General features: G+C 44.1%; 1 protein-coding gene across 5 annotated transcripts in view; it reads left to right on the top strand.

Annotated features, from left to right (window-relative positions):
• The first annotated feature begins 21,109 nt into the window (after positions 1-21,109).
• ZNF827 (zinc finger protein 827) overlaps positions 21,110-27,037 on the top strand; it is a 104,098-nt gene continuing 98,170 nt past the window's right edge. For 4 of the 5 annotated variants that reach the window (XR_011697857.1, XM_071555626.1, XM_071555627.1 and 1 more), the window contains exon 1: positions 21,298-21,539. Coding sequence is in view for 4 of the 5 variants with exons in the window: in XM_071555626.1 (XP_071411727.1) it covers positions 21,497-21,539 (43 nt within the window). In the remaining variant the exon portion in view is untranslated. Of the gene's footprint in view, positions 21,234-21,297; positions 21,540-27,037 lie in introns of those variants that run through there. The other variant, XM_071555628.1, reaches the window with a different exon arrangement.

Raw genomic sequence — 27,037 nt, 5'->3', positions numbered from 1 at the left:
TATTTTTATTCTGTGCTTATTTTTCTCTTCCTATTTCTTTCTCCATAGCTATCCTCCTCCTACCCCTTAGTATTGCATTGTTCAGAGTCATTTTGAAACTGGACAATATAGTCCCTATTACATCTCAAATCGATTTCATTTAGGACTCAGCTGGGTCACCACTGAATCTGAACACTCCCTTGCCTTATGAGGTCTGAGGAATGCAGCACAACTCTGAAGGAGTAAAGGTATTGTAATCTGGACCTTTGTGTTTAAACAATTACTTTTAATTTTTTTCAGATTAATTCATTTGTCATGAATTGTGTGAAAAATGTTATGGACAAAAAATGGATAAAGCATGAAGGATGACTGCTTCAGAGGAGTAATTGTCCACAGCCCTCCCCTTTGTTTCATACATCAGCATGCACCTTTTGTCATCAAATATATGAAATTCCTTGCAAATAGCATGGACCAGGGAGTGTACCCCTGAACTGCCTGCCCAGGTGCGTTTCCTGGTAAGTGAGATAACTTGGGACTTCTGGAATCCAGAGAGGGGTTTTTGTACATGCTACTGACTGGGCTGCTACTGTTCAGCTCCTCAAACCCTTTTCAAAGTTCTTAATCTTTTAGCTGACTTACGCCAAAACCCACTTTGGTTTTACATAAGCTTGAATGCAATCCCTTGGCTGTGGGAAGTCTTGAGGCAGATGCACAGAGGCTGGGAAAGAACTGGCCAGACTGTGCCTCAAGCCAAATGTGACTCTTCAGCTATTTATGTACAACTCCTGTGCTGGCTAGCATGGGGGCAGTGGCATAACCCCTGCACTCAGCAGCAGGGACTGAGCAAGTGCAAGGCCAGTATTAGTGGATTTACCTGGCCTCTGCCTGTTTGTCTAGCTGAGTCCCATTCTTTCGGTGAACTCTGCAAGGCCATGTCATCCCCAACTCCCCCGAGTCATTCCCACGGCCTCATTGCCTCAGAGCAGGACAGGTATCTTGAGGCTTTCAGCATAGGGAGGTTTCTGATGAGGTGTTTGGAGGGCTGAAGAGATTAGATATTATGGGAAGAGACTGTGACATAGTCTGATAGGTTATGTTTTTAAAGTACTTCTTTTCCTCATTCACAGTAAATTTTTTCCAAGCGATATGATCCTCAAATTACCAATACAAATGGGAATAGAATTAATAGTGGTGCCGTATCTTTATAGGGAGCATCACATTTTTTGTGCCAGGAAGGCATACCTTTTATTCTATTAAACTGAGCAAAAGTCTTCTCCTGGGCCTCGTCTTCTCTGCATGGTGCCATCTTTTCAGGAATACATCATCATCAGAGTGCTTTGTCCCAGTGATGTATTACACTAATACATCTGTTGCTTTAATGATATATTAGTGTAATACCTTATCAGAGTGATGCATACCAATGATCTATTACTCAAAAGGTGGTGCCATTCAGGAAAGAAAGGATTCATGGACATAGTCAGTATAATTATAGAGATAACAGCCAACATACATTACACTGGAAGCTGCTTTCATGGAACCAAGAACACCAGTATTATTCTAGCCTGTTCGGTGCCATTTTCTAGTGCCATTGCACTAGATTTGTAATGCTGAGGTTGTTACATCTATTTTAAACCTTTTAAATATACTAAGAGCAACTACCATTAACCTTGGGTCACTGTGAAGCAGACTGTATCCAGTTACATTATTTTTACTATATAGTGGTACAGTACTTACTTACCCATAACCATATGAAACCAAGTAACATTAACCTCCAAATAGTCTGAAGAACATATCATATCTCATTATAATAATCTGGGCTTCATCCTTTGCTTGACTTTAATTATTGTCCATTCTCAAACATATTCGATTACATGACAGTTGAACTCCAGCCTGTCATTAACGATAGGTCTCTTTAATCTCGACCTTCATTTTCTTTACCGTTACATTTGTTTCATTACTTTAGCCACTGAAAAATAGATGAAGTCAGTCAGATTTACATTGTTTTGTGTCGCATGTTAATTAAATATTTCAAAACATCATCCAGAGATTGTGGCTCTATTTTTTCAACTTTTACTGTAAGAGGGGGGAAATGTAAATCAATAATTTAAAAAACTCATATTTTTTTCCCCTTTGTCTTAACTTCCTCACTAATTGGGTCCAAGATTCCTCTCTTAATTGAGAGAGAGAATCAGAATGGCATTTTGGCTTGTGGTAATTCAACTGAGGTAAAAAGTATTGATTAGCTTGTTTAAGTTTCCTCTAAATATGCTTTACACCAAAGTGTGAAGAATGTTGCATAGCAGGAAATTAAGGCCTCCAGCTTGTTTCAGTTCATCAGAGCAGGGAAAGGTGTGTAGGGTTCCCCTAGATTTTTTTGCCAAATAATCCAGCACAAAACAATCAGTAACACAAATGAGGGAGAAAAGGACAGGAGAAGTATTTTTAGTACATAAATGGTGGGATTTTTTTTCCCTCTTCACTTTCTCTTCTGTTATCTTCAGCTTCATTGCTAGTGACAAGTATCATTTTAATTTGCAGAGAGAGTTGCTAAAGCAACTTTCAGGAATGTATTTAATCAGGTGGCAAACTGAATTCACAGAAACTGTAATGGGGATACAGTGTGATGGATGCAGAACATCCTACTCTTTACATTCCTACTTCTCCAAGGTCACTCCACTGACATGTGATCTTCCAGTTTAGAAACTGCTGACCCAGATCTTTCTCCTGCCCCATGAGAGGATGATGGAGCAGGAGCTGTCTTGGTAAGGGTCTGATGCAAGAGGTAAACTGCTCTCATCGGTAGAGCAAGGCTGAGGAGGAGAGCCTGTGTAAGTGTTATGGAAGGGTACAGCAGGAGGTGGCATAACAGGTTATAGTAGAGGGTGAGATCCGTGACTGAGCAAACAAGGACAAGGCAGCAAGAGACAAATCAGTGCAGAACGTCTGGGACACCAAGAGGCAGTGACATTGATGGAGGTCTTTCTGACTAAGCCTTGGTTCATACATCGCCAGGGCTTCAGAGGAGGTTGGTATAGCTGAGTGTCCCTGTCCTTGTCTTCTTGTATTTGTTCTTTTATTTCACCTCAATGTTTTGTTTGTTTGCTTTTCATCTTATCCTATAATCACACTTATAATCTAAGAACTCAGGGGTGGGGCTATGCTGCCTGACCTCTGTCAGAAGTGGAAGCAGCCTGCTGGTATGGCAGTGCAGGAAGCATGGCTGCAGTGAAAACAAGTTCCTTGTGCAAGGATCTGAGAGAGATTTATTCTAACCAAGAAACCTGCAAGTTACCTAATTGCATCTTGAGGGGGAGGGAATGGCAAAGGCTGAGAAATGGCCTAAGAAGCCATAAACCTCAGTAGGACTGACCTCCAGGGCCAGGCTAGAAATCAGTATTTTACATGAAAGTATAATTGCTCAAGTCACTGAACTAGGATATTTGCCAACTTTCCTGCACTTCTGATTTGAGGTAACTGGTTGTTTCAGTGGCTGCTTACTAGGATTCACCAGTCATCTGTGCTTTCCATAGTGCTGGCCTCCTGATTGTGGTGGGTCTAGTATGCTCCTTGTAGAAGTCTGATCTATGGCCTTCCAGAGCATTATTAGGAAACACAGTAACAGCTAATTCTGATAAACTGCAGGTGAGCAAATAGACCTTTGTGTAACTTGCTTTGTGTGCTAAGCAATTGGAAGGGACAGATTTGGAATGGCAAGAGAGACTGGCAGGTGGGCTTCTGATATCGTAGCTCTTCTTGTGTACACACTTACAGAGCTTATGCAATAACATACACACTAACAGCTCATGATATGTAATATATTTCGGATCAACAGCAGGGCAGGGGGTGTGTTAGTCTTTTCTTCAGAGACAGGGATCTGCATGGAGAAAGAGAAGAGAGTGAAATGTTTAATAGTGTACAATGGCCTAGGGGACTGCAGGCAAAGTGTGTGGTCTTGGTCGGTGTGCCTTTAATGGCCATTCAGTTGTAGGCAGCTTTAGAAGTGCAGTTTGTGGGGTCTTTGGAAACCCTTCTGAATAATGAGAGACTTTGGCTTTTTGTTTTCCTGAGTTAATTTTAGCAACATCTATTGTCTAATCTTGTTCACTGTGTGCTACACAAATGCTTTTGCTAGTGTGGTGCAGAAAAGGAGGAATGATAGACAAGGTGGGTGGCAATTGCTTACATTTGCTTGCTCTGTACTGCCACTGAATGTCAAACCACACCATGTTACTAGGCTGTGTCAGGTTGTGTGTGATGGCTTAGGACACAGCCCTCCTGTTAGTTAAATGCCATCCATTTTAGCTAAATGGCATTTCTCTTAGTTAAAGGAATTCTAATTGATTTTAGAAGTTGTAGTTTGCCTTTAAGCTAGGTTTAGGAACCTAGGAATTTGATGTTTTGAGCTGAACCAGTCTTTCAGTTCCCTCTGTGGTCTGTGGCAAGAGCAAGACTTCTCCACAGAAATTCATGCCACCTTCCACAGAATGGGGAGCAATTGCCAACTGGAACTGCTTAAATTTTCTCTTTTGACAACAGGTAACCTAGAAATCTAGGTTACATTAAATGACTGTCTCTCTATTATCATGACGATTAGCAGAATTTGTATTTGTTATCTACTGCTTAAAACTCCCCAAACCTGGTATCTTCCATTAATTTAAAAAAGCTTTGAAACAAAATTGTCTGAAACTCTGTCAACAGCAAAGTGGGGTAGATTGACTGGAATTGGTTTGAGAGGGGAGAAATATGAGGTGACACTCAACCTTTGAACTGTGTTCCTTTAGTACAAGTTGCTGTCTACACAGCACAGTCCCAAGCAAAAGCTTACTGTGTCAACCTAAGTTTTGTGTTCTTAAATTAAAAAAACAAAAACAAAACAAAACAAAAAACCCCAAACAAAACAAAAAAACCTTTTTTCAACAGTAAGATTGCAAATCTGAACTGGAAAATGATAATGCAGAAAGATAAATCAACAGAACAGAAGGAGGAGGCAGGCAGTGCCAGGACACCAAAAATGAGCCAGCAGCCACTTAATCTGGATGAGAAACAGCTAGCTGAGTTTGCTTGACCATGTTTTCAACGTGGCCTGCAAAATGCAGTGGCTAAGGTGAAGGTATATGATTAATTCTGCTGACTCTGTTATGGGAAAATTGATTTCTGGCAAAGGGATGGAAAGAGCAGTTGGGGGCAGTAAAATGGCTCAAACCTTGGAACAATTTGCTTTTGTGCATGAGAGCTGGAATCATTAGCCTCCACAAGCAAGACCCCAGCCATGAGCAGATCAGTGAGGATTTTGTCATTGATTGAATTGGTACTAGAATTTCAGTGTAATTACTCATTATGGCCAATGTGCAACAGTTGGGTAGCTGCTTAGAGCTAAAATGTTTTCTTCTGGGTTGGGGTTTTTTTGGCTTTTCAACATTGGAAGCAGGGCTCATAAATCCCTTTTCTAATTGCTTTTAAAAGTTGTGACTTAAAAAGTAGGATTTGACCAATGAGGATGGATACATGGAAGGGCTATTCAAGCAAATGAATGGTGAGTTCTTTCCCCTTTGGGCTCTCAGACACTACATGCTGACCTAAATGCACTAAATAACTGCATAAAATATCTGGGGATATGTACTCAGGTACAGTGGAAAAAGCTAATTTAAAAAAAATGAAAGAAAAAAGAACTTGTAGCAGAAAAGGGTCTTTCTGTACAATGCTGGCATTATGTCAGTGGTAAATACAACCATTCTCTTCTCATGTTGACATGATGGCCGTTTCAGTTTATAGATACTTCTTGGAGAGAATTTTTTGGGGTTTTTTTTCCAGAACAGATCTCTTCTGTTCCCGGTCTAGCTGGTCTCCAGAGAGCTGTGATACTCAGTGAAAGATATATAAGACTAGAAAACAAATTCACAGAACTGGTGGCTTCATCAGGACAGCTGAAAAGAAACATAGAATTTGAGGTTGTGCATATTAAGTAGTTTGAGAAACAGCTTAAAAAAAATACCATTTGGGAAAAAGGTGCAGAGAACCTTTGATTTATCCAAAGTCAGTTTGCTGTAGCAGTGTTGACTTAGCTGAACATCTGAATACCCCAAACCAGGTTATACATGTACTGGCTAGTGGGTCCATGCTCTAAAGCAGAACAGGAACACACTTGCAGGATTTCAACATCAAGATTTCATCCACCTTTTCCTCTAGCCCCTGCTCCTGAAGCAGAGGAAGTGGGAGGAGGGGAGATTAAAAAATAAAAAGTTGGGCTGGTCCATCAAAGGGAGGACAAATAATACTTTGATGAGCTGCACCTGTAAGTGTTGGTGAGTGGATGAGCAGCCTGGCTGCCACCTGGCTCTGTGTTGGAATGATCCCTTGTTTGCATTGTCTTCAGACCTGCCTGGTTTCCTTCAGAAGGAAACTCATGCATGGAGAGGCAGGGAATCTGATCACCAGGAGAACTTCTCTGAAGTGAAGATGGAGTCTCACAGGAAGGTAGCTGAAGACAAATTGCAAAATCCCATTATTTTAGCTCCTTAACATTTGTGCTATACCTTCACAGGATTTTTCCATCAAACAGACAGGAAGGGATATTACTGTTTCTCTTCTACAAAAATAAACTGAACTGTTGAAAGTGGTGGTGGTGGGGAAGATGTTTACCCAAACTGTGTTTAGGGATTAGTTGTAGGGGTTTTCTAGGGGGGGAAAAAAAAGGCAAAAAAAAAGGCACCAAAACCTAAACCTGCCCAGCCTCCTCTATCCCCTTCCCGCCACCTGAACCTTGTCTACATCCAAGACTGCAATTAGGGGAGAAGAAAGCTTCAGGTGCTGTTCAGCTCTGAAAGCATCTAAACTTACCTTTCATTGTTAAAAGTCCTCCAGATTCAAACTGAGACTGAACCATAACATGGAGTTTGACCTGCAAGTGTAGTGTAGCTTAATCTGAATCCAGAACATGTCCACCTGCCTCTGTTGCTGGAGACAGTCATGAGCATTTGGGCCGCTTAGTAAAGGCTCTGATCACTACTGTTTCCTTCCAGATCAAAGGATCAGAGGAGGAGGGAAGAAGCCAAAAGAAGGTTCATGATGCACTGCAGACCACTGGTTAGCGAGCTCCAGGAATACAGGTAAGCTAAGTTCAATTTCTTTCTTGAAGGAAAACATGCATATGCTACCTGATATTTGGCTGTCAGATGGGGAGACTTGTTGAGGAAAATGCATAAACAACTAGTAAGAGTAATATCCATTTGTACAGCCCTAGGTAGCTTCTCAGTGTGTGGGTTGGTCACAGATATGGTTCTGAGGCACCTACAGTCATGAGCTATGTGGGACCTCATTAGCCTAATACAATTCTGTGTTCTGACCTAGAGGTGAGGCTACAAAGAGATTGATTTTTTAAACCATTTTTTTCTGTATTTGTGCATTGTGTGATGCTTTCTCTCATGTTCAAATGTGACTCCATCAGCAATGCTACTACTATGGCCAACTTAAAAAAAAATCAAATGAACAAGTAGAAGGTAAAGATATGAGGAAATTATTCTGTTTTCAGTGGTATAAGTGCCAGTTTTCTATGTGTGTGTGGCTCGGCTTTGCGAACGAAGATTTGGGAAGGGCTGTCCCCACGTGGGTGTGCCCTTCCAGCCTGCGCAGTGGATTTTTTAGGTGAGGCTCAGCGTGCACAGAACTGGCCCCACCGTTTAAGTCCTGAGGTTCATCTGCCACGGCCGAGCGAGCTTGGACAGTGCCAGTGAAGTCCTCAGGACTAGAACCTACAGCACCCGGCATTTCCCAGGAGGTCTCCCATCCAAGTACTAATCTGTGGCTGACCCTGCTTAGCTTCCGAGATCTGACGGGATCGGATGCCAGTTTTCTAGTTGCTCAATAAATGGTCATCAAAAAAATAATAAAAATGATAGAACTCAAAAAGGCTAGCAGTAACAACTGAAAACTTGGCTCCCAAATCCAGGATGAGTTGGCAGAGTGACTCCTTTATTTCCAATATGTGGCCTCCAATTCAGAACTGTGAAAACCCATTGGATTAGGATTGTACTGGCTATCACAGACTATTGAGTTACAATGACATAATGAGGTATCTGATTGCATGTTTCTCTCCTCTCTGATACATTTGAGGGGAAAAAAGGTATTTTAGACTGAGACATTGTACTTGCTACAACAACAGTTGAAGAGACTAGAGTGTACAAGAGCAGTTAGGGAAGCTTATTAATCCACAGTAACTTGCTGTGTGGACTTATCTGTATTCTAATTTTTGTGTTTAGCTTTCTCTGACACTGCTGTGGAGTGTGTCCATTTTTGCAGCAGTTATTCTCTGTGCTTCCCTGCTGGGTAGCAACATTGATTAATATCTTGTGAAGACAGGTCTCAGAAATTGCTGTACCAGAAGACTTGTTTTGGTAGCTGAATGGTTAACAGCATTAACATTTACGCTTTTGACTGGTTTGAGATTAATGGGTGAAATTCATAACTTCTCCAGAGTCTCATTGACATCTTCTCTGTTAATTCACATCTTCTGCATTAATAACAAGCTAAACCCACATGAAAATGGCCCAAGTGAAAGCTACTGCTCAAGTGGCAGATCTTACATGATATTGGACTGGGGAAGCTTGTGGAGTGTGCAGGCATTAAGGGACAGGCAACAGCTTTGGCTCGCCAACAATCTCAAAGGGTACATGAGGAGACTTTAAAAGTGCAGGTGGACACGCTGTTCTACTATGTCATTTTATTTAAAACATTGCTACTCATGTTGTAGTTTTAATTAAGCAAAAGAGAAAAGTTGGCTGCTAAACAGAACATCGTTGAGCACATAGTGAGGCACAAACTAAGCATGCAAATACTCTATCAACCAGCTTGGATTAGTTTGAAGATGGCATTGATGAAATCTGGTTTGTGGTTGTTTGCTGGAGGATACCCCCCTAATTCTTAGGTTAATTTACTCAAAAACTGAGAGTACTTACATGGTAGCTCAAGGTCTGCCTGAAACTTTGCTTTAATCATCTAATTTTTAGTGTTTCAGCATATTTAACTTTAAGGAACAGAAATAGTAATGTAGCAGACTGTTGTGCCTGTTTCCAGGTGACTTGTGGTTTTTTGGGTTTTGTAATGGTACTTTTTTTTAAACAGAAAAAAAATTAAGCATTTCCTTTGCCCATCATCAAAGCCATGTTAAGGGTCACTCTGCAAGAATGGGAGAGAAAAGACAGAAACAAGGAAAGCTTAAGTTAGGGCCGGAATCTCCCAGTAGGCTCCAATATCACAACAGTGCGGGGCGCGTACATCCTTAAACTTGCTTCTGAAGGCGCTGCCCGTTGTGTGTGCCAGCGAGGTGGTTTTTGGCCTCTTCATCCATGCCGATCCACGGTGGCTCCGGGAGGGGGCACACTCACGTGTGTGGTGCCCGCCCCAGGGGGTTGGTACCGCTGGGACGGGGATGCAGCCAGGAGACTGCTGGAACAACGCCCTGCGGGTTCCCGCAGCTCCCACCGGCACTGGTGCCACCTGCCCGCCTTGAATGGCAAAGGCAGGAGCCCCTCCTCGCCCCAGACCTCGGGGAAGGGACCTGCAGAGCCAAGGGAACACCGTGGGAGAGCGGCACTGCTCTGCACCCGCTGTCTCTGCTCACCTGATGCCAGTTTCCCTTTGTTCAGGCTCATCACAGATGTGGTGGGTTTCAGCCAACAGCCGTGTTTTGGGCTGATGGAATAGCAAGCTTGTCTGTGCTTAGAAAGATGCACAAATCACTGAGTTCCTCTAGGATTTTTAATTCCTGCACCCATAAATAAGTCACTCCTATCTTCAGTATTCTTAGCCTTGTCACCAGGAAACAAGTAAGGCCTGTAACCTAATCTTTTGCATTGGTGACTTTGCTGTCCTCTTTATATTGGTACAGCCTTTTCCCTCAGCAGACTTTCTCCCTTTGTGAATAGGTTTTTGAGTAGAGGCTTTAGGATGTTGCTGGTCTTAAAGGACTGGTGAGCAAGGCCTGAAGGGTTGCCTGGCTTCTGGATGTGGGCCATGAAAGCAGCACCTTCCTTTCCAAGTGTCTGCTAGCATAGGTGCCTCAGCTGGGCTCTGACCAGGTACAGTCCCTTAGGACAGACATCTAGATGCCCTTGAGGTTTCTTTCATGTAGTTCTTTTTCTTTCCTAACTCTGGCAAGAATCACACGTTACCACATTGTAAGATGGCTTCACAGTGCCAGTAAAAACCTGAGGCTTAGTTGTACAAGGAGCAGCTGAAATGAGTAAGACAGTAGCACAGGAAGCCTCACTGGACACAGTGTCCCTGAGGTAATGGGAGACTTTAACAGGGCCTGGAGATGAGCAATTTGTCAGAGAAGGTCAGTTTGAAAAGTGTAGTCAACCCATTTTGAAAGATGCTGGACAGAGCAATCTTCATACTATAGGAAGTTGTTGAAGGCAAGGCAAAGGTGGAGGTGGGAAAGAGTTTGGTAACAATGTTTGAGGTTTTTCCAATAATAAATCAAAATAGAAGCTTTGAATTAGATAGTATGGTCAATCAGAGGAATAATAGAGTTTAGGTGTTCATTTAGGTTAGAAGAACGTTCTGAGGCAGGATGAAGGGGAGAGATGTGCCTTGGTTGTAAAGATAAAATGGGAGAAACAGGGATATGCAAAGAATTGGATGAGGCAACAGTTCAGATGGAACTTGGGGAAGAGAGAGGGGCCCTAAGTTTAAAAGGTTCATCAGTTAGATATTTACATGATGGAGTGACAATTTCAGTAAGCTAAAACATTTGAACTGTCAAGCCAGAAGTCTTCAGACTTCCCTTGTAATCTGAAACATCTTCATCTTCTTAGTATCTCTTAGGGGAATTTTGGGGGGATTTGGGTTATAGTTTAGTTTTTCTGGTTTTGTTTTGTATTTTGAAACCTGGAGTATCTAGCTGCAGGTATAACTGTTTGGACTTCATTTTTGTTTTAAATAATCTAGAGGTACTGAGAGCATAAAACAGGATCTTTGGTAAAAGATCATGTGTTTTGAAGATCTCCAACAACACCAGCAATGGAGGGGTGACAGTCTTCATACTTTTATAATCTCCAGTGAAGAGCATTTTGAGCTGTCAACATTTTTAATAAGGTGGTTAAAAGCTATAGAAGGGAGGGAAGTAGGTGGGGGGTCAGCTTCCTTGATTAGCATACCCAGTTGGGCAGCAGAAGTAATTATGTCTGACATGGTATCACAGCTGTTGGGACTGGAGGGTTGTATGAATCATAGAAACCTGATAAACCCTGAATAGGAGAGCTTCTGTCATATTTTCAGCATTACTCTTTTCCACTGTGCAGACTTTATTTTTTTACACTAGAAACTGAGTAAGACATTCCACACCATTTCTTCCTAATCTCTGCTCCATCGTGGTACCTTCTCCAATGCTGTTTTCACTTGGAAGGCTGCACTTGAGTACCTTTTTGGCCCTCTTCCCGATTCTTTTGCTATTTAGATGATGATTTAAAAGCCACCGATTTTGCTTTTTTTCATGTAAATGAAAGCATCTTAGTACCTCCCTCCTGAATTTACATGATACATCTCTTTAAGTGCCCATGAGGCAACCAAAATGTTTTGTTTCTGATGGACATTGTTCTTGACACCTTGAGGTAGAGGCCACCTAATTCAGTAGTTATTGAGACCAGGAAGGCTTACTTGTTTTCTTATTAGCTGCCATTCAATATGTTGGAATTAATAAAACTTCCAAAACATAAAGATTTCCAAGCAAACTGAACAAAACTATGTTACGTCTTGCACAAGTCTGTGTCCTTGCTGGACCTCTTCTCTAACAGTTGTTCACCTTGATTCTTCCCTTTTGTCCCCTGCTTGATGACCTTCCCAAGACCAAGTGGGAGATCCAGAACTTCTCTGGCTAGGCAGGGAATATTTACTGTTCAGGCTCCTACCAGCTTCCATTGATCTGGCTCATGCAAAATCATCCCTGTGTAGTAAATGTGGGAAAAATACTCCTCCCTTTGAGAGCATACAATCTTCTCTCTTCCTCTTTTTCTTAATACGAGTAATGTGAAAATTTTTTTGTTGAGGGGGAACATATACGAAGGGATAGACAGATTCACTCAAATGCTTTCTGGTCTGTTTTTCCATTTTGAGACCTCTAACTCTTCTTTCATACAGTTCCCTTTCGAGGAGGGACGAATAGAGAGGGACAACTCCCCCTCCCCACAACCCCTTCATTTTGTTTGTTGCTCGAGTTGGGAGGGAAAGAGATGCGTGAGAGGGTGTTCTATGGGACCGCGACTCCATCTGCAGGCAAGAGCATGCAACTCTGCCGAGAGCCACCATGACTTCTGTGCAGCGTTGAGCCCCCTCAGGTCTTGAGTGACACTACTGAAATTAGACAGTGTTTCTCAGTGTACAGCAGTACCTGTGTCCATCTCAAAACCTGAATGAGAACAAGAGCAATAAGAAGTCAAATTATACGGGTATCTCAAGAACCTTACTTCTGTGACCTGGGCACTTTTAGTGCAAGCAGCCAACATTTATGGGGGGTTATATGAGCAAACTTGTGTGCATAGTGGTAAAGGGGGAGAATGACACTAAGAAAGTATGGCTGCAGGTTAGCAAAAAGAGCAATTAAATCCTCTGGCCACAGCACCTATATGCCAGCTATGTGTTGATGATAATGGTTTGCTGGCAACAGCAGCCTTAAAATTCTACATCTAGCTTTGTTGGTGAACTACCACAGGCAGAGTGCATGTCCCCAGCTGAAAGATGGAGGTAATGATGCTTTGCAAATGTCTAAGAAAAAAGACAGGAAACTTCTAGTACTTGCATTATAGAGGTATTAAAAATACAGTCACTCTTCTACGTGCTCTGCAGTTACAGCTTCATTTGGTTTGTATAATCTTCAGGGTAGGAACCATATTGAGGGAAAAAAGAGTAAGGAAGTACAACACCAATCATGGTTTTAGAATGATTAGTGAATGTTTTCTGATAAGTAGCTCATGAACAAGTAGGAATTTTAAGAATAAGTATTTGGACATTAAGGAGTTCTGGATATCATAAGGGTGCTTTTGGTGAAGAATTGTACTAGCTAAAAAGGCCTAGTGGAATACTTGTATTCTGTAAACTACTCCCATAAAACCAGACATGAGTGTCATGTTTAGGAAACAGTAAATGCTCCTATTACAAAACTTTCACAGAACCATTTAGACTGGGAGCATCCTCTTGAGATCGTCTAGCCCAGCCTCACTGCCCAAACAGTGTAAACTAGAACATGTTCTTCAGACAACCTCTATGAGCAACCTGTACCAGTGTTTGACCATCATAATGGTAAAAAAAATTGTTTTCTTGTGTTCAGATGGAATTTTGATGATGGATAGTTTTTGGTTTTGGTTTGTTTGTTTTTAATTGTACCCATTGCCTCTTGATCTGGCAACAGACATTGCTGAGAAGATTCTGACTCCTCCAACTTCATTCCCACCCATCAGGGGTTTGTACAAAAGCGTAAGATTACCCTGAGCCTTCCCTTCTCCAGACCAGTCAGCTCTTTCAGCCTGTCCTCGTATGGTAGCTGCTCATGTCCCTTAGTCATCTTTGTGGCCTTGTACAGGACTCACTCCAGTAAGTCCAGATCTTTCTTGGGGAGCTCTGAATGAGACAGAGCACTCCAGTCCCGATGCAGCCTCACCAGCACTCAGTGGAGGTGCTGGATCACCTCCCTTGACCTGCTGGCAACAGTCTTCCCAATGGTGGCTTTCTTGGCTACAAGGTACATTGATGGCTTGTGGTCACCTTGTTGGTTACCAGGATTCCAAGGTCCTTCTTGGCAAAGCTGCTTTCCAGCTGGTAGATGCCTAGGATATGCTGGTGCCCACGGCTGTTCTGCCCTACAGGCAAGACTTTGCATTTCTCCATTTAAACTTCATGGCATTTCTCTTTCCTCACTTCTCCAGCCTGGTAGTACTTCTGAAAGATGGCACAACCAGTTTTTTCATCTGCGAACTTGTTGAGGGTACACTCAGCTTTGTTGTTGAGGATGCAATTATCAGCTTTTTTTGTGTGTGTGGAAATGCAAACTGCTTTCCTCCAGGTATTACTTCTTTTCTTTTCTTCCTACTCATGAATTTTTTGTGCTACTCTGTGTGGTTTTTTCACTATTATTAGCCTGTTTCTTATGGACAAATAACTTGCATCTTGCTATAAATTACAGACTTGAAAACACTGGGTGGCCTTAGACTTGCTGTAAAGTAGGGGCTAGAAACAGTATTTGCATCAAATAGTGTTAGCAGGGGTTGAGGAAACTAGACTTTATTCCTAGTATCTCAAAAGACAAATAACCTTTTCCTCTGCATTGTACAGTCCGATGGGGAAGTGCCAGTGCAAGATATTCCCTACAAGAGGGGACTGGCCACGTGGCTTCATGCTCAGCAGGCAGTGGTGGCAAGAGGCAGACTTGCACCCCAAGCCCTTTTCCCTGCTCATGGGTGAGGGCTGATCACTGAGAACATGCAGCATGGTTAAACATAGTTGAATGCCCTATGAAATCATCACAGCAGGTGGATGAACTGTGTTAGAAGCTTCATCTCCACATACTCCTCTCCCTTAGCTTAATGTATTCCTTTTCCCTGAAAATGTAAAATCTCAGCACCACCATGGTTTTTTGTCTCCCAATTGCCCTTCTATCTCACCCTTCTTTAAGCTGTTAAGGTGTTCCAAAGATGGCATAGTTGGCATCAGTACCACTGAGGTCCCCTTCTGTGCCTGCCTTCTTCCCGCTGTGTTTCTGGTAAGGTGCTGTCAGACAGAGGAGTTTGGTAAATGCACAGTCCTAGGTGGTCATGAGCTCCTTGGGATCTTACCAGCTCTGATGATCCAGTGCAGTCTCAATGTCACTCTAGTGTTTGAACAACAGAAAACCAGCTAGTTAATTGAGAAACCCGAATTGATTTCCCCAAGGAATTTGCCACCTTGCTGGTACAGCAGACGCTCTGCCCCTCAAGGTTTATGTAACAAGGTGTTTAAAAACTTGGACACACTTTCATTTAGCAAACAGCGGTGGCTTAAAGTGCTGTTGCCTTGCTACTTAACTAAGCAGCAAGACTTCACACTGAAGTAAATAGGAGGCCAAATACATTCTGTTTTGACAGTTTGAGGGTGTTTCCTCAGAGGATGGTAATGTCTTTAACCATGGAAGGTGTTTGCTAATGAGGCTGTGCCTGAATCTTCAGTTGACCAGTGACTAGCAAGCTATTAAGCAGAAGCAAAATGACAGAGGGAGTTCTCTGAGTCTCACTCTAATTTAATTTTGGTCATTCTTAGCGTGGGTTAAAGTTATTGATTTCAACGTGATTAAATAGAGAATATAAAATCGTGCAAAAAGATCAGGATTGGAACAGATATTTATCCTTTTTTTTCCCACATTTGTAACTGTAATAGCCTTCAGCTAAGTGTTCCAGTCCTCAGTTGACTCAACAAATTCTTTTCATCAGTTCAGAAACTGCTTAGTGTTTTATGTAGTAAAATATTAATTTATTTTTTCTATATTTAATCTGTGCTGGATAAGATGTTGCTTGCTCTGATTTGGGGGAGAAATTCTGCTTTTCAGGTATCTGCAGATGTAAGTCCAATAGTCCTAAGCTCAAGTAACTGGTTGATTGGTGGTTTTTCTTTTTTGGGTGTTTAGCTGGTTTGGGTTTTGTTTTGTTTTTTGTGAAATAGGCTTAGGGAAAAGGGATGTTAAGAGGTGGTGTAGTGAATTATGGAACTGAAAGGCCAACTGTACTTATGGTAAGGTAAGAATCATGACACCTCTTTGGTAAATCTTAAGAACCATCCTGTAGTATTTGAGTAACAACAAAATTATGTGGACATTAATGTGTGATCCAATATATTTCTGGCCTGTGATACCTAGTATTACATGTCAGCATGGGTTTAAGACCACCAGCTTCAAGTGTTGATTTTTATTTTTTTTAATTGAAATTAGGAGCTCTATCACCTTTCCTAGGTAGCGTGCTATACATTTATACAGTTAGTACAGCTGAAAAATATAAATATCCTGGTTTTTCTGAAGACTTATTAATATGTTATATTTCCATTTCAGCTGGAAGCATTTTGTGTTGAAGTTTTTTTTAAAATGGTTAGTAATTTTGCTGAGATTCAGGCAAGATTCTGAGAAAGCTGGTTGTGGTTTAACAAGGAGATACAGGTTATATTGCACTTCTTCTCCTTGATACCTCTTCCCTCTTGGGCTAAGATTATAATGGAATTCATGAAAATCGTGATCTTTGAAGACATTTTTGATTCAAATATGTTCTTTGTTCACAAGCATGGCATAGACAGCCTAAGGCGTTGGGAGAGCACTGCCAGGGTTGCAAAAAGAGTTCTTGCCTAGAACTGGCTGTGGAGCTTTTGTTTTCATTTCATTTTAAGTCAGAAGATGTTAAAAACTTTGAGAAAGGAGAACTTCATTACCTTTTACAAAAGCTAAAGCCTGTCTGCCACTTAGGACCTGCTGGCTATGCAACTGTATCTCCCACTTCTAGAATCATAGAATCTATTGGGGTGGGAAAGACCTCCGAGATCATCAAGTCCAACCCTTGGTCCAGCTCCAGTCCATTTACCAGATCTTGACACTCAGTGCCACATCCAATCTCAGTTTAAAAACCTCCAGGGATGGGGAATCCACCACCTCTCCGGGCAGGCCTTTCCAATGCCTGATTACTCTCTCTGGAAAGAAGTTTTTTTCTGATCTCCAACTTAAATTTCCCCTGGCAGAGCTTGAGCCCGTGCCCCCTTGTCCTATTGCTGAGTACCTGGGAGAAGAGACCAACCCCCACCTGGCTAGAACTTCCCTTCAGGGAGTTCCAGACAGTGATGAGGTCACCTCTAAGCCTTCTCTTCTCCAGACTAAACACCCCCAGCTCCCTCAGCCTCTCCCCATAGGACTTGTGCTCCAGTCCCTTCACCAGCCTTGTTGCTCTTCTCTGGACCCGCTCCAGCACCTCAATATCCTTTCTGAACTGAGGGGCCCAGAACTGAACACAATACTCAAGTGTGGCCTCACCAATGCAGAGTACAGGGTCACTTCCCTGGTCCTGCTGGCCACACTATTTTTGATCCTGGCCAGGATCCCATTGGCCTTCTTGGCCACCTGTGCACACTGTTGGCTCATGTTGAGCTTCCTGTCAATTACTACCCAATTGTTCATCTGTTCCAAGATGAGGCTCATCAGACAGTAATGGCTTCTGATCAGTGTTCATTGGCCTTTGTGGAGTTGGTTGGTGGCCATGCCTTTTACCAACTTGTCATTATTTATTATTATTACAAACCTACCACCTAATGTTATTTGCTTACAGAACATTTGCAAATATGGCTGATGCTATCCACGAGCTGTTACTCTATGGATTTGTTCATCCCTTTGCATTTGCTTTAGAGCAAAGAGAAGTTTATAATCAAATCTTGTTTGCAGGACTGATTCATTGTTATTGCTAAGCATAGTAATATTGACATCAATTAAAATAGAAAAGGGGAGTTTAGGCTGTTAGGAGTATCCCCCAACAGGTGTGTGTGAGAGAGAGATGGTAACTTCAAAGAAAACCAGTGGGACTCATATTACATATTGAACATACAGAGGTTATAGACCTATATTCAGTACGAAATTAACACAAAGATAGGAGTACTACTAAGAAGAGCTTGTGGAGCCTGAAAAACTTTCCTTTGCATCCTCAGGGGCACACATAACTGACCTGACCATCTTTTTGGTAGCCTATACTTTAAGTAGAGGTGGCCATAGTTTGGTTTGGAGGACAAAAATCTGAGCCTGGGAACAGAGCTCTTTAAAGTTTCAAAGAATAAAGCAAGGATGCCAGCTAATTTTTAAGTTTCTGTTTAGCAACCTCTTCAAGCATTTGTTACATTTTCTAAAGACAGTTTGGATGCTAGACACCCTGCAAAGGTTCTAAGAATGTTACATCATTTATTACTACTTAAAATCTTATTTACTCAATTTGTTTCATTTTTCTCATGTGTAAGTGAAGAAAATATTTACTTTGTTCAAGAGTGGTTTCTGAAGCTGAACTTAATTCATATGTGTAACTAGATTTGGTGTTTGGAAGGTGCCATACAATCATTACTTATTAATAAAAGGACCTGCAGAAGCAATGCATTATTTATATTATGTTATCTGTGAAAGAATTGCAACTATTTCCTTGTGTTTGGACTAAAAATGTTCAAAAGTGTGGTCAGCTGACTTAATTCTTTCTTATACTGTGCTACCAATCACATAAAGGAAGGTTATTTTTAAATGTCATTATGCCTTTAGTCATCTTCCTTAAACCAATAAATAATGGTAAAATAATGCAAAGTTAGGACTGGTGTGGCTATGATTTCAGTGTGATGGCTGGATACTATCTATTGACTAGGATAATATGTAGAGTAATGTGATTAGCTAGGATAGATATGAAGTTGTTCCCAAATAATAAGAGTATTTCCAGGTGTGGGGTTAGAAACCCTTCAAAGCTTGAGTATGTAAAGTTTCTTCCTGATAATTCATTGGACCACTGGGATTTCTTTCACTGCAGAACAGGCTTAAGTCTTGGCCCACTAAACTCCTGGGCAAACTGTTGGGATGTCTCTGGAAGCCAAGGTCACTCTCTGAGAGCTTTAATGCTGCTCTGTGGTGTGCCGGTCCCCATGGCCCTTTCAGAGAGCCGTGTGCCCACAGGGTCTTTGCTGCAGCCACCTCAACACCCCCTACAGGGGGGTTTCAAATGATGGAGGGGAAAAAAAGACTATTGGAAATTAATGCTGACAGTGTCAGCGTTAATTTACGCCAGAAATGGATGAGGAATAGAGGGTGGAAAGAGTGATAGTGCAGAACACAGTATTTCCTATGTCCTGCTCTCCTAGAGCACCTGAAGAAGGGCTGCCATAGCAGCTGTGAATCATATCACAGGGCCAGTACTCTCCCTTTCAGAAATGGTTACTTTGTGGCCTGCTGCACAGGTAGGACCATTTGGATGCTGCTCACCAAGCTGGCTTAGTTCAACACAATTGCCATTAGAATGTATTTAAAAAATAAATAAGTTTAGCATTGCAATGCTTTTTAGTGAGCAATGTTCTGTTGGTAGTCCCAGGCATGCAAAAGTTGAGGTTAGCAAGCAATAGTAAAGAATGCCTCTGATATTTTTGGTTTTCACAACTAATGCTGTACAAATCTCCAAAATCTGTATAAACTGGAGAACTGAGGGAAAAGACAGGACCTAAATATTCTGAGTGAATTCTGACTCTGGTACTCTTGGTTATGAGCAAGTGAAAGGCAGCTGTTTGCACTCATCTCTATGCCCAGAAATCTCCAGTACTGTCAGTTACACACCTTAGTTTTGAATTCTGGATTAGAAATAGGTAAATCTCTCCATGAAAATGAAGTATTTTAGCTGTATTGTGAAGTGATAAACCAGCTGAAGTAAGGAGGAGATGGTTTTGTCTCAGCAGATGTGTACATGTGGTTTGAAACTCAAAATTGCACATGCGTGACTGCAGATTGTCATATATATAATCTTTAAAATCTTATTTAGATTTTTTCCCCTGTAGAAAGGATAGTTGTGGCTGTAAAATGGGTATAAGATTAAGTGAAACCATTCTGAATTGAGGTGATCAAGAGTGTAAGTTGACTGTTGTAAAATATTTAGGTTGCAAATTTGCTGGTTTAGGTTTTCCTAGGCAGCTGTTTATTTAAAAAAAATTATTTGAAGTTAGGATAGAAAATGATGTGATAAAATGATGAGTCAGGTTGTCAAAAGCAAAAAAATTCTCACAGGTATACATGCTAGAATAATGCATATTTTTATTTTTGCAACATCTGACTCATGATTTATATTAAGTATTCTGCCAAGTTCAAAGTTTTCTTACACAGAGAGCTTTACGAAACAACCATACTTCAAATCATTCTACTTCAATTGTAATAACAGGTTTTGGAGTTTAAATCATTAAGAGCCTCTGTGTGAACTTTTATCCAAATGACTGCAAGTCACAAAGAGAGCACTTCTCTTTCACGGAGTACCTTTTGTGCTTTAGTGAGACACAATCCTTTTTCTCTCGGGTTTTTTTTTTCCACCTTCATGTCTGTCTTTGAAGACAGATGTGTGATTTGTGAAGTAATGAAAGTATGTATCAGTTAATGAAAACTTCTATCCTGGCTTCATAATGCACACTGGAATTGCTACAGGATAAAGTTTTGTATACCTGCATTGTAGGGGGGGGGGGAGGGGGGGGAAGGTAAATTTCACAAGTCCACGTTGCTGTGTGCACTGTAGAAGTATCGTGTAGCAGTTAAATCAACCATTAGGGGTGACCTAATCTTGATTTCCTCTCCCCCCTCAACACACACACACACATGCACGCACACACACACAAGGAGTTGTGATTTTCGTGCTGCTTGCATTCTTTTCACTTTTTATAACCTGCACTACAAATTGTCAGAATACCAACTTGCCCACCTTCCCTTCTTTCTCATTTTGTGAGCCTATTTTGGCACGGAAGGAGTTGTACACAAACTCCCCCCCCCAAGTTCGGCTGCAGTAAAGCCCCTCTGGCCCCTGTGCTGATCACATCCCAGAAATTCTATGGGGTTAGCTTTGCATCACTACGATTTTTTTCAATTTCTAACACAGGAAGACAAAAACGTCTTAATTAAAGAAGAAGAAGAAGAAGAAGAAAAGAAAAAAAAGAAAAAAGAAAAGAAAAAGGGAAAAAAAAAAAAGGTTTGGTGTTATTATTATTATTTTCTTTCCTACCCCAAACGAGGGAATTACGACGCGAACGGTCGAGACCCATAAATTTACACGCACAGCTTTTATTTTTTTTATATTTTTTTTTAATTTTTTTTTTGTAGGAGCGGATTAGCAGCGGGTGCAGGACCGGAGCAGCGCATCCGCCGCCGCCGCGCAGCGCCGCGCTCGGAGTCCGCGGGGAGCGGGGGCACCGTCCCCTCTGCTCCGCCGAGGCGCGCGTGTGTCGGTGCGTGTGCCCGCGCGTGTGCCCGCCCGCCGGGGCTGTGCGGGGGTGTGCGCGGGTGTCCCTGCCCGCCCGCGGGCGCGCCGTGAGCGCCGCCGCCGCCGCCGCTGCCCTTTGATCCCCGCGTTAGTGTTAGTTAGGGGCCGGGAGGTGCGCGGGGCGCAGCCCTCGGCACCGCCGCGCCAGCCCTCGCCCCGGCACGGCGCCCTGGCGTCCGCCCGCCCGCCGGGAAACACATCCCCGGCCGCTGAGGGATACTGCGACCGGGGACAAGCCAGGTGCACGACCGGGTTGCGGGGGGGGTGGGGGGGGTGGGGGGTGGGGGGGAGAGGAAAAGAAAGAGACAGGGGGAGAGGGAGCCCTTCGCCGTGGCTCCGGCGAAACCGGCTTCAAACCCCCTTTCCCCCGGCGAAGAGGGAAAACCCGCCCCGGTTAGCAGCGCCCCCGGGGGCCCCGGCTTTGTGCCTGTCCGTGCCCCCCCCTCCCGGTCTTATTTGATCTCCCGTTAAACCAAGGAGGAGAATGTGAAAAAAGGGGGAAAATGCCCAGGAGGAAGCAGGAGCAGCCCAAGCGCCTCTCTTCACGTAAGTGCCCCCTCTTTTTGCCATTTTCTCCTTCCTCCTCTCCCCGTCTCCTTCCCCTCTGCAGCCGCCTCCGTCGTTTCGTGCATTAGTTTAGGGTTACAGAGGTGAAACTGACAAAGACACAGCCTGGGTTATTCCTCTTTTAGGTCTGAGCTAAGGCAGCCATGTTGGTGATGAACAGCCTTGTGCCCTTTTAATTTTTCCTCTCTCTCCTTTCCCCCCTTCTTTCTTCGCGTCTCTCGCCCTTTCCTCCCCCTCCCTCCCCTCGCTAGTGATTGTGCATTTGTGCTGAAGGGGGGTGGGGGGGCGTTGGGGGGCGGTGTGGGTTTCTCTTTGGGGCCGGAGGGAGGGGGTCTGTTTTATTGGGGTGGGGAGGGGGGCTAAGCACCGGAGGGGAGGGCGGCGAGAGGGGAAGCGGCTGCTGGCGTCTTGTGCGGAACCAGCCAAGAGGTCCGTCACCGGCTAAAGGTTGCGGCGGGGCTGGGCGGCCCGGGAGCGGGGGTAGGCGGGCAGCGGCCGCGGAGGGGGCCGACGGGGGCACCCACACCGACCCCGGGGCCACCCCGTAGGGGGCCGTGGCCGCCGGCGGCGGCGTGGGAGGGGGCGGCGGAGAGGCAGACCGTGGCAGGCGAGGTCCCTGCAGAGCAGGGAGAGGAGGCGGCGGCGGGCTCCGAGCTCCTCCTGGCCGCAGTGAAATGAAGGGTCAGGCGAGACTCAGGCTTCGGCGGCGCTGCCCCAGACGAGAGCAGCAGAGCACAGGGCTAAAGTGCATCCGATCCTCCGCCCGCGGGCACCCCCTGCGCTCGCACACACACACAGACACACATCCCCTGACACGGCTCACCCTGCCCTGCTCGCTCCCTCCCCCCTCCCTGCCTGCTTTCTCCCCTCTTCGCAAAACAGTTAACTTTTCTCCCGCTCGCTCTCCTCCCCTCTCCTTGTATTCAGCGCTCGGCAGCTATTGAGAGGGAGGCTGAGGGGAGGGAAAGAGACCTAAAAATACCCTGCCCCTGCGTGGCCCCAGGGCTGGTTTAAGGAGAGCGGGGAGTGGATGGAGGGGTCATTTGTCTGTCCCCGGCACATCTGCTCGGAGCGTGCCTGCAGCCCTTCCGCGCCGTGCTCGGGGCAGGGCGAGTACTGAGCCGCCGGTGCCGGAGCCGGGCTCGGTCACCGGGAGTTCAGCGGGGCGGCTCCTGCCCCTGCCCGCGGGGCGCCACTGCGGGCGGAGCGCGGCCCGTCCCCCGCCCCGCGCTGCGGGCGGAGGGGCTGGGGCAGCGCTCTCCGCGCCCTTCCAGCGCCGGCACGGGGCCGGGATGGGGGTGTCGGCGCGGGGGGGCCGCGGGATGGGGATGACGGCACTTGTAGCCCCGCAGATATTTGCCTCTCCTTTTCCTTTCCTCCGGAGTGGAGTCAAAGGGGCTTGAGTCGTGGTGGGATTTGCTGTGCAGGGGGGGTTGATTTTTGGGTTTTGGGGGGTTTGTATTCCTTCCCCCCTCCCTTCCTATTGCCGTGTGCCACCGCGTAGCCCTTCGGCGGAGGAGCCGAGCCGGCAGCGCCGCTTCCCCGCGCAGAGCGGATGGCTCGGCTGGGCTCGGCTCCGCTCGGGGGGCGGGAGCGCGGCGCCCGCCTCTGCAGCGCCCCGGCCCCGGCGCGGCGCGAGGGGGCAGGGGCCAAGCCTGGGCGCGCAGGGCCGCGGAGGGGCGTTCCGGGGGCGGTGATGGGGGGGCCCTGGCTCGGCAGGGGCCCCGCGGGGCTCTCGGAGAGGGCGGAGGCGGCGGGGCCGCGCCGGGCTGGCGGCTGACCTTGCCCTCGCCCCCGCCCCGGCGCTGCCCTCCGCCCGCCCCTGGGGCTGACATCAAACCTGGGCTCCATCTTGGCTCGCCCGGGCGCGCCGCTGCCGAGCGCGGCGGCCGAGGGGGCTCCGCTCGGCCCCAGCCCCCCTGCCCCCGCCGCCGGGGCGCGGCCCCGACTCCCTGACCGCCGCGCCGGGGCAAGCCACGGCTTTTTTCGGCCGAGGAACTATTGCCTGCATTGTGCAAATAGAGTTCGGCGTGTGTATTACAATTTTTTGGTGTTTTTATTTTTTAATTGTACGGCCTAATCTGTACCTTTCGGTCTGATTTTTTAAATTCGGTTCATGGGAGGAGTTTGTTTTTTTTTCCTCGTATGTGATACACACACATGACATATGTCCCACACGAGTGCTACTTTTCAGTGGGATTTATTTCAATTTCTTTGGCAACTGGCTCAAAAAGCTATTATTTGACAATAATAACACTTTAGATAATTCAGAATAATACAGTTATAGATTCAGTAAACGCCTTGACATTCAGTGTGTGGATGCTATAAATAGTGATTTGGGGTCTTTTTTTTTGGTTTTGTTTTGGTTTGGGTTTTTTTGGGGAGCAGGGGGATTTAGCAACATGTTGCTTTAATAGGCACCCAGTGTAAAATACGTTTTTATTCTACAGTTCTCACTGGTTTTAGCAATACATTTCTTAGCGGGACAGTGGGCGTATTTCATTTTGAAGTATTAATGGTAGCAGAAGAACATAAAATAAGTACACCATGTGCATCCCAAAAGGAGCCGGCTGGTGCTGCGCTCCATCCCAAAAGGAGCCGGCTGGTGCTGTGCTCAACCTCAACACTCTGCCCCGCTGAGGGCATTCACTGCTGAGTTATTTCGCAAGTTGCTGCTGGTGCTGAATGCTCCTCAGTACACTTAAGTGATGTAGCATCCTAGTGAACATCCCTGTGATATTTTGGATACTGTTGCAATTGTTGAGGACAGTAAATAGCTATAGATACAAGAATAATTTGACAGTGTTACATTATAACTGAGCGCACGTAACTTAGTTCTGCAAGTCCTTGTCGGCTCTAGTACAGCTTGGATAGGAAGCTGTTTTCTCATGACTTCTAGGCCTTAATTAGTTTATTATAAATTATTATGTCCCCTGAAATGCACCCAAGGAACACTGTCAGGCTGCCTGAGTATGGAGCTGCTGCTGACTGAGACCCTGATTTTATAGTTCTGTCCATTGACTTCACTGGACAGTCCTCTTTGAATGTAGAGGTAATGCCACCTGAAAAGACTGCACTCCCAAAAAACACATGATGGTGAAGAAGTCCTCTGTACAAGAGTTTTACTGGAGATGTATGAGGCTGCTGCAAGAGTTTAATTCATTTTCACGGGAGTTGCTGGATATTGACACTTCAGTGTTTGAAGGAAGAGAAGGATTGATATAATTAGATGCAATAATAGTGTGTTTTGGTGGCATCTGCTTAAAAGGGCAGTTAGGGTTGAGCTTTCAGTCACTGGAGTTGTTTACAACACAATTTAGTTTGGAAGGGTCCTTTGGAGGTCGTCTGGCCCAGTGCCCTGCTCAAAGCAGGGTGAACCTCAGGGTTCAGTCAGATGGAAGGGCCCTTTGAGACTCCAATATTTGCATGTCCAAGTGGAGGTTTTTTGTGTAAAGAAGTCAGGTTTTGTGACTGACTGTTTAGCCACAGGTGCCAGCAGAATGTCCTTGCTCACACTGTGAAATACAAAAGAACATGCATCCTTCTTAATTTAAGATACGAAGGAATGAGGAAAGGACTTTAGGAGTTGCTAGATAAACAGTGGCTTTTTCATACCCTAACTAAATACTGCAGCAGCATAGACTCAGTTTACAATGACAGAGTTTGGTCTATAACTTAAAAATTTGCCCCAGTACATTTGTGTCTTATGATTATGTTTGAATGTGACTGACTTAGACAAGTCAATTAATTTTCATTGGAGTGTTTAAAGGGATTTTGTTCATTCCTCTATGTATGTGTGTTAGAAGGTTTTCCCCTCCCTTCAACCACTTCAGCACTTAGATACTTGTTTCTCATTTATTATTCAGCTAGCATAAGAACCTTTAAAAATACATATATATATAAATATAGCATCACCCTGGTTTTATTCTCCTTGTTGCCTCATTTCCATTCTACCTCAGCCTACTATTTTTTTACTGAGAATTCCTGAAAGTGTTGCCTCTGAACTGATCCATGTCACTTGAAAGAGCTCAGCCTGGAAAGTAAAAGTTTTGGGAAGTCTTGGGGCACTTGGGTAAATGTTTAAGATCTAGATCACTGCACTGCCTTAAGTGTAGCAATCGATACTCCTTGGGGTTTGATTCTGTCTCCCAGGCTTGTCAGCAATGCAATTTGTGAATGAATGCCACAATTCCATTTATTCGAGGCTTGCATTTGTTATAGAGCAGCAGATGCTGCATTGAGAAGTTTGAAGTCCTGCTAGTTTCTGAGGAATGTTTTTAATGTAGGGCAAACTGAGGTGGCACTTTCTGTTGGATTTATTTTGTTAAAGGAGGAGATGTGGAGTTGATATAATGTTAGTTTCAATATCAAAGGCTAGATATCTGATAACGAAGGGGCACAATTCTCCTTGCTTTCTTGGTCAGGTACAGTGTTAGATGTTCCAGATACCCTGTTGAAGGGTTAGCTCTTTCTATACAGTAAAAAACCACTTGAACTCTGTGAAGCTTTTTATTATATTGGTTTTTTATTGCTCGATTATATCATCAGAGGACAAAGAAAATACTGTCAAACAAGTAAATTAACAGTGATTTAGAGCTTCCTTCTTTTTTATTCCTGCAGCTTACTTCATTTGATACTTTCTGATAGCAAGAGAGAATGTGTTGGATGGGTTTTTCAAAAGACTTCCCAATGTCAGGAAAGCCTTTACTGTCATTTGACATTTAAAAGTTGCCTCCAAGACAAAATGCATTTGACAGGAACAAGAATCTTTTTCTTTTGAATGATTTTATTACTTTACTAGCACACATTGCATGAGTAAGGGGAAGTTTTTATTTATTCTTCTAACATATTTGCTATTTTTAACCTCTTACCCCTGCAGGGATCATGATCTAGCACATAGTCAACAAGAGGATCCATGTAGGGAAAATTATTTTCCTAATATGATTAGGTTAATGACTTCATTGCTCTCATCATGGTTGTCCTGGTGGTGCTGTAATGCACCTCTCAAATGAACAGTGGCCTTTTGGTGGACTCAGTAACATCCCCATTATTCCATCTGAAGATGGTGTTCCTATTTTGTCCTTCTTGTGCTAGTGAAGTTGTCACAGGCTTCTCAGAAATGCATTTTCCCTTTATGGGGATCCTTTCTGACATGTAAAGTCTTTGTCTCCTTAAATTTGTTTGCTAATTTTCTTTTTTTATGCAAACTAAGTCACTCTTACAAGACTCATTCAGTCATAAATGTCTAAAGCAAATCAATGGTAGATTGTGTTAGTGTCTGATAGTACAAAATATAAATAAATCACACTGGAGTAAAGATTGGGCTACCAAAAAGTCAGTGTTGAGGTTATTAAACTAGTTAAGTCTTTAGAATCTTATGAATGAAGTTTTAGAGAGGCTAGAGAGGGCCAAAGATTTAGAACAAACCCACAAACTTTTTAATTGGCCAAACAGGAAAACCTGCAGGTAGAGCACTG

This window comes from Pithys albifrons, chromosome 5 (genome assembly GCF_047495875.1).
Source record: "Pithys albifrons albifrons isolate INPA30051 chromosome 5, PitAlb_v1, whole genome shotgun sequence".
In the NCBI taxonomy this organism is placed as follows: domain Eukaryota; kingdom Metazoa; phylum Chordata; class Aves; order Passeriformes; family Thamnophilidae; genus Pithys; species Pithys albifrons.
This window is presented reverse-complemented; position numbering and strand designations above follow the sequence as displayed.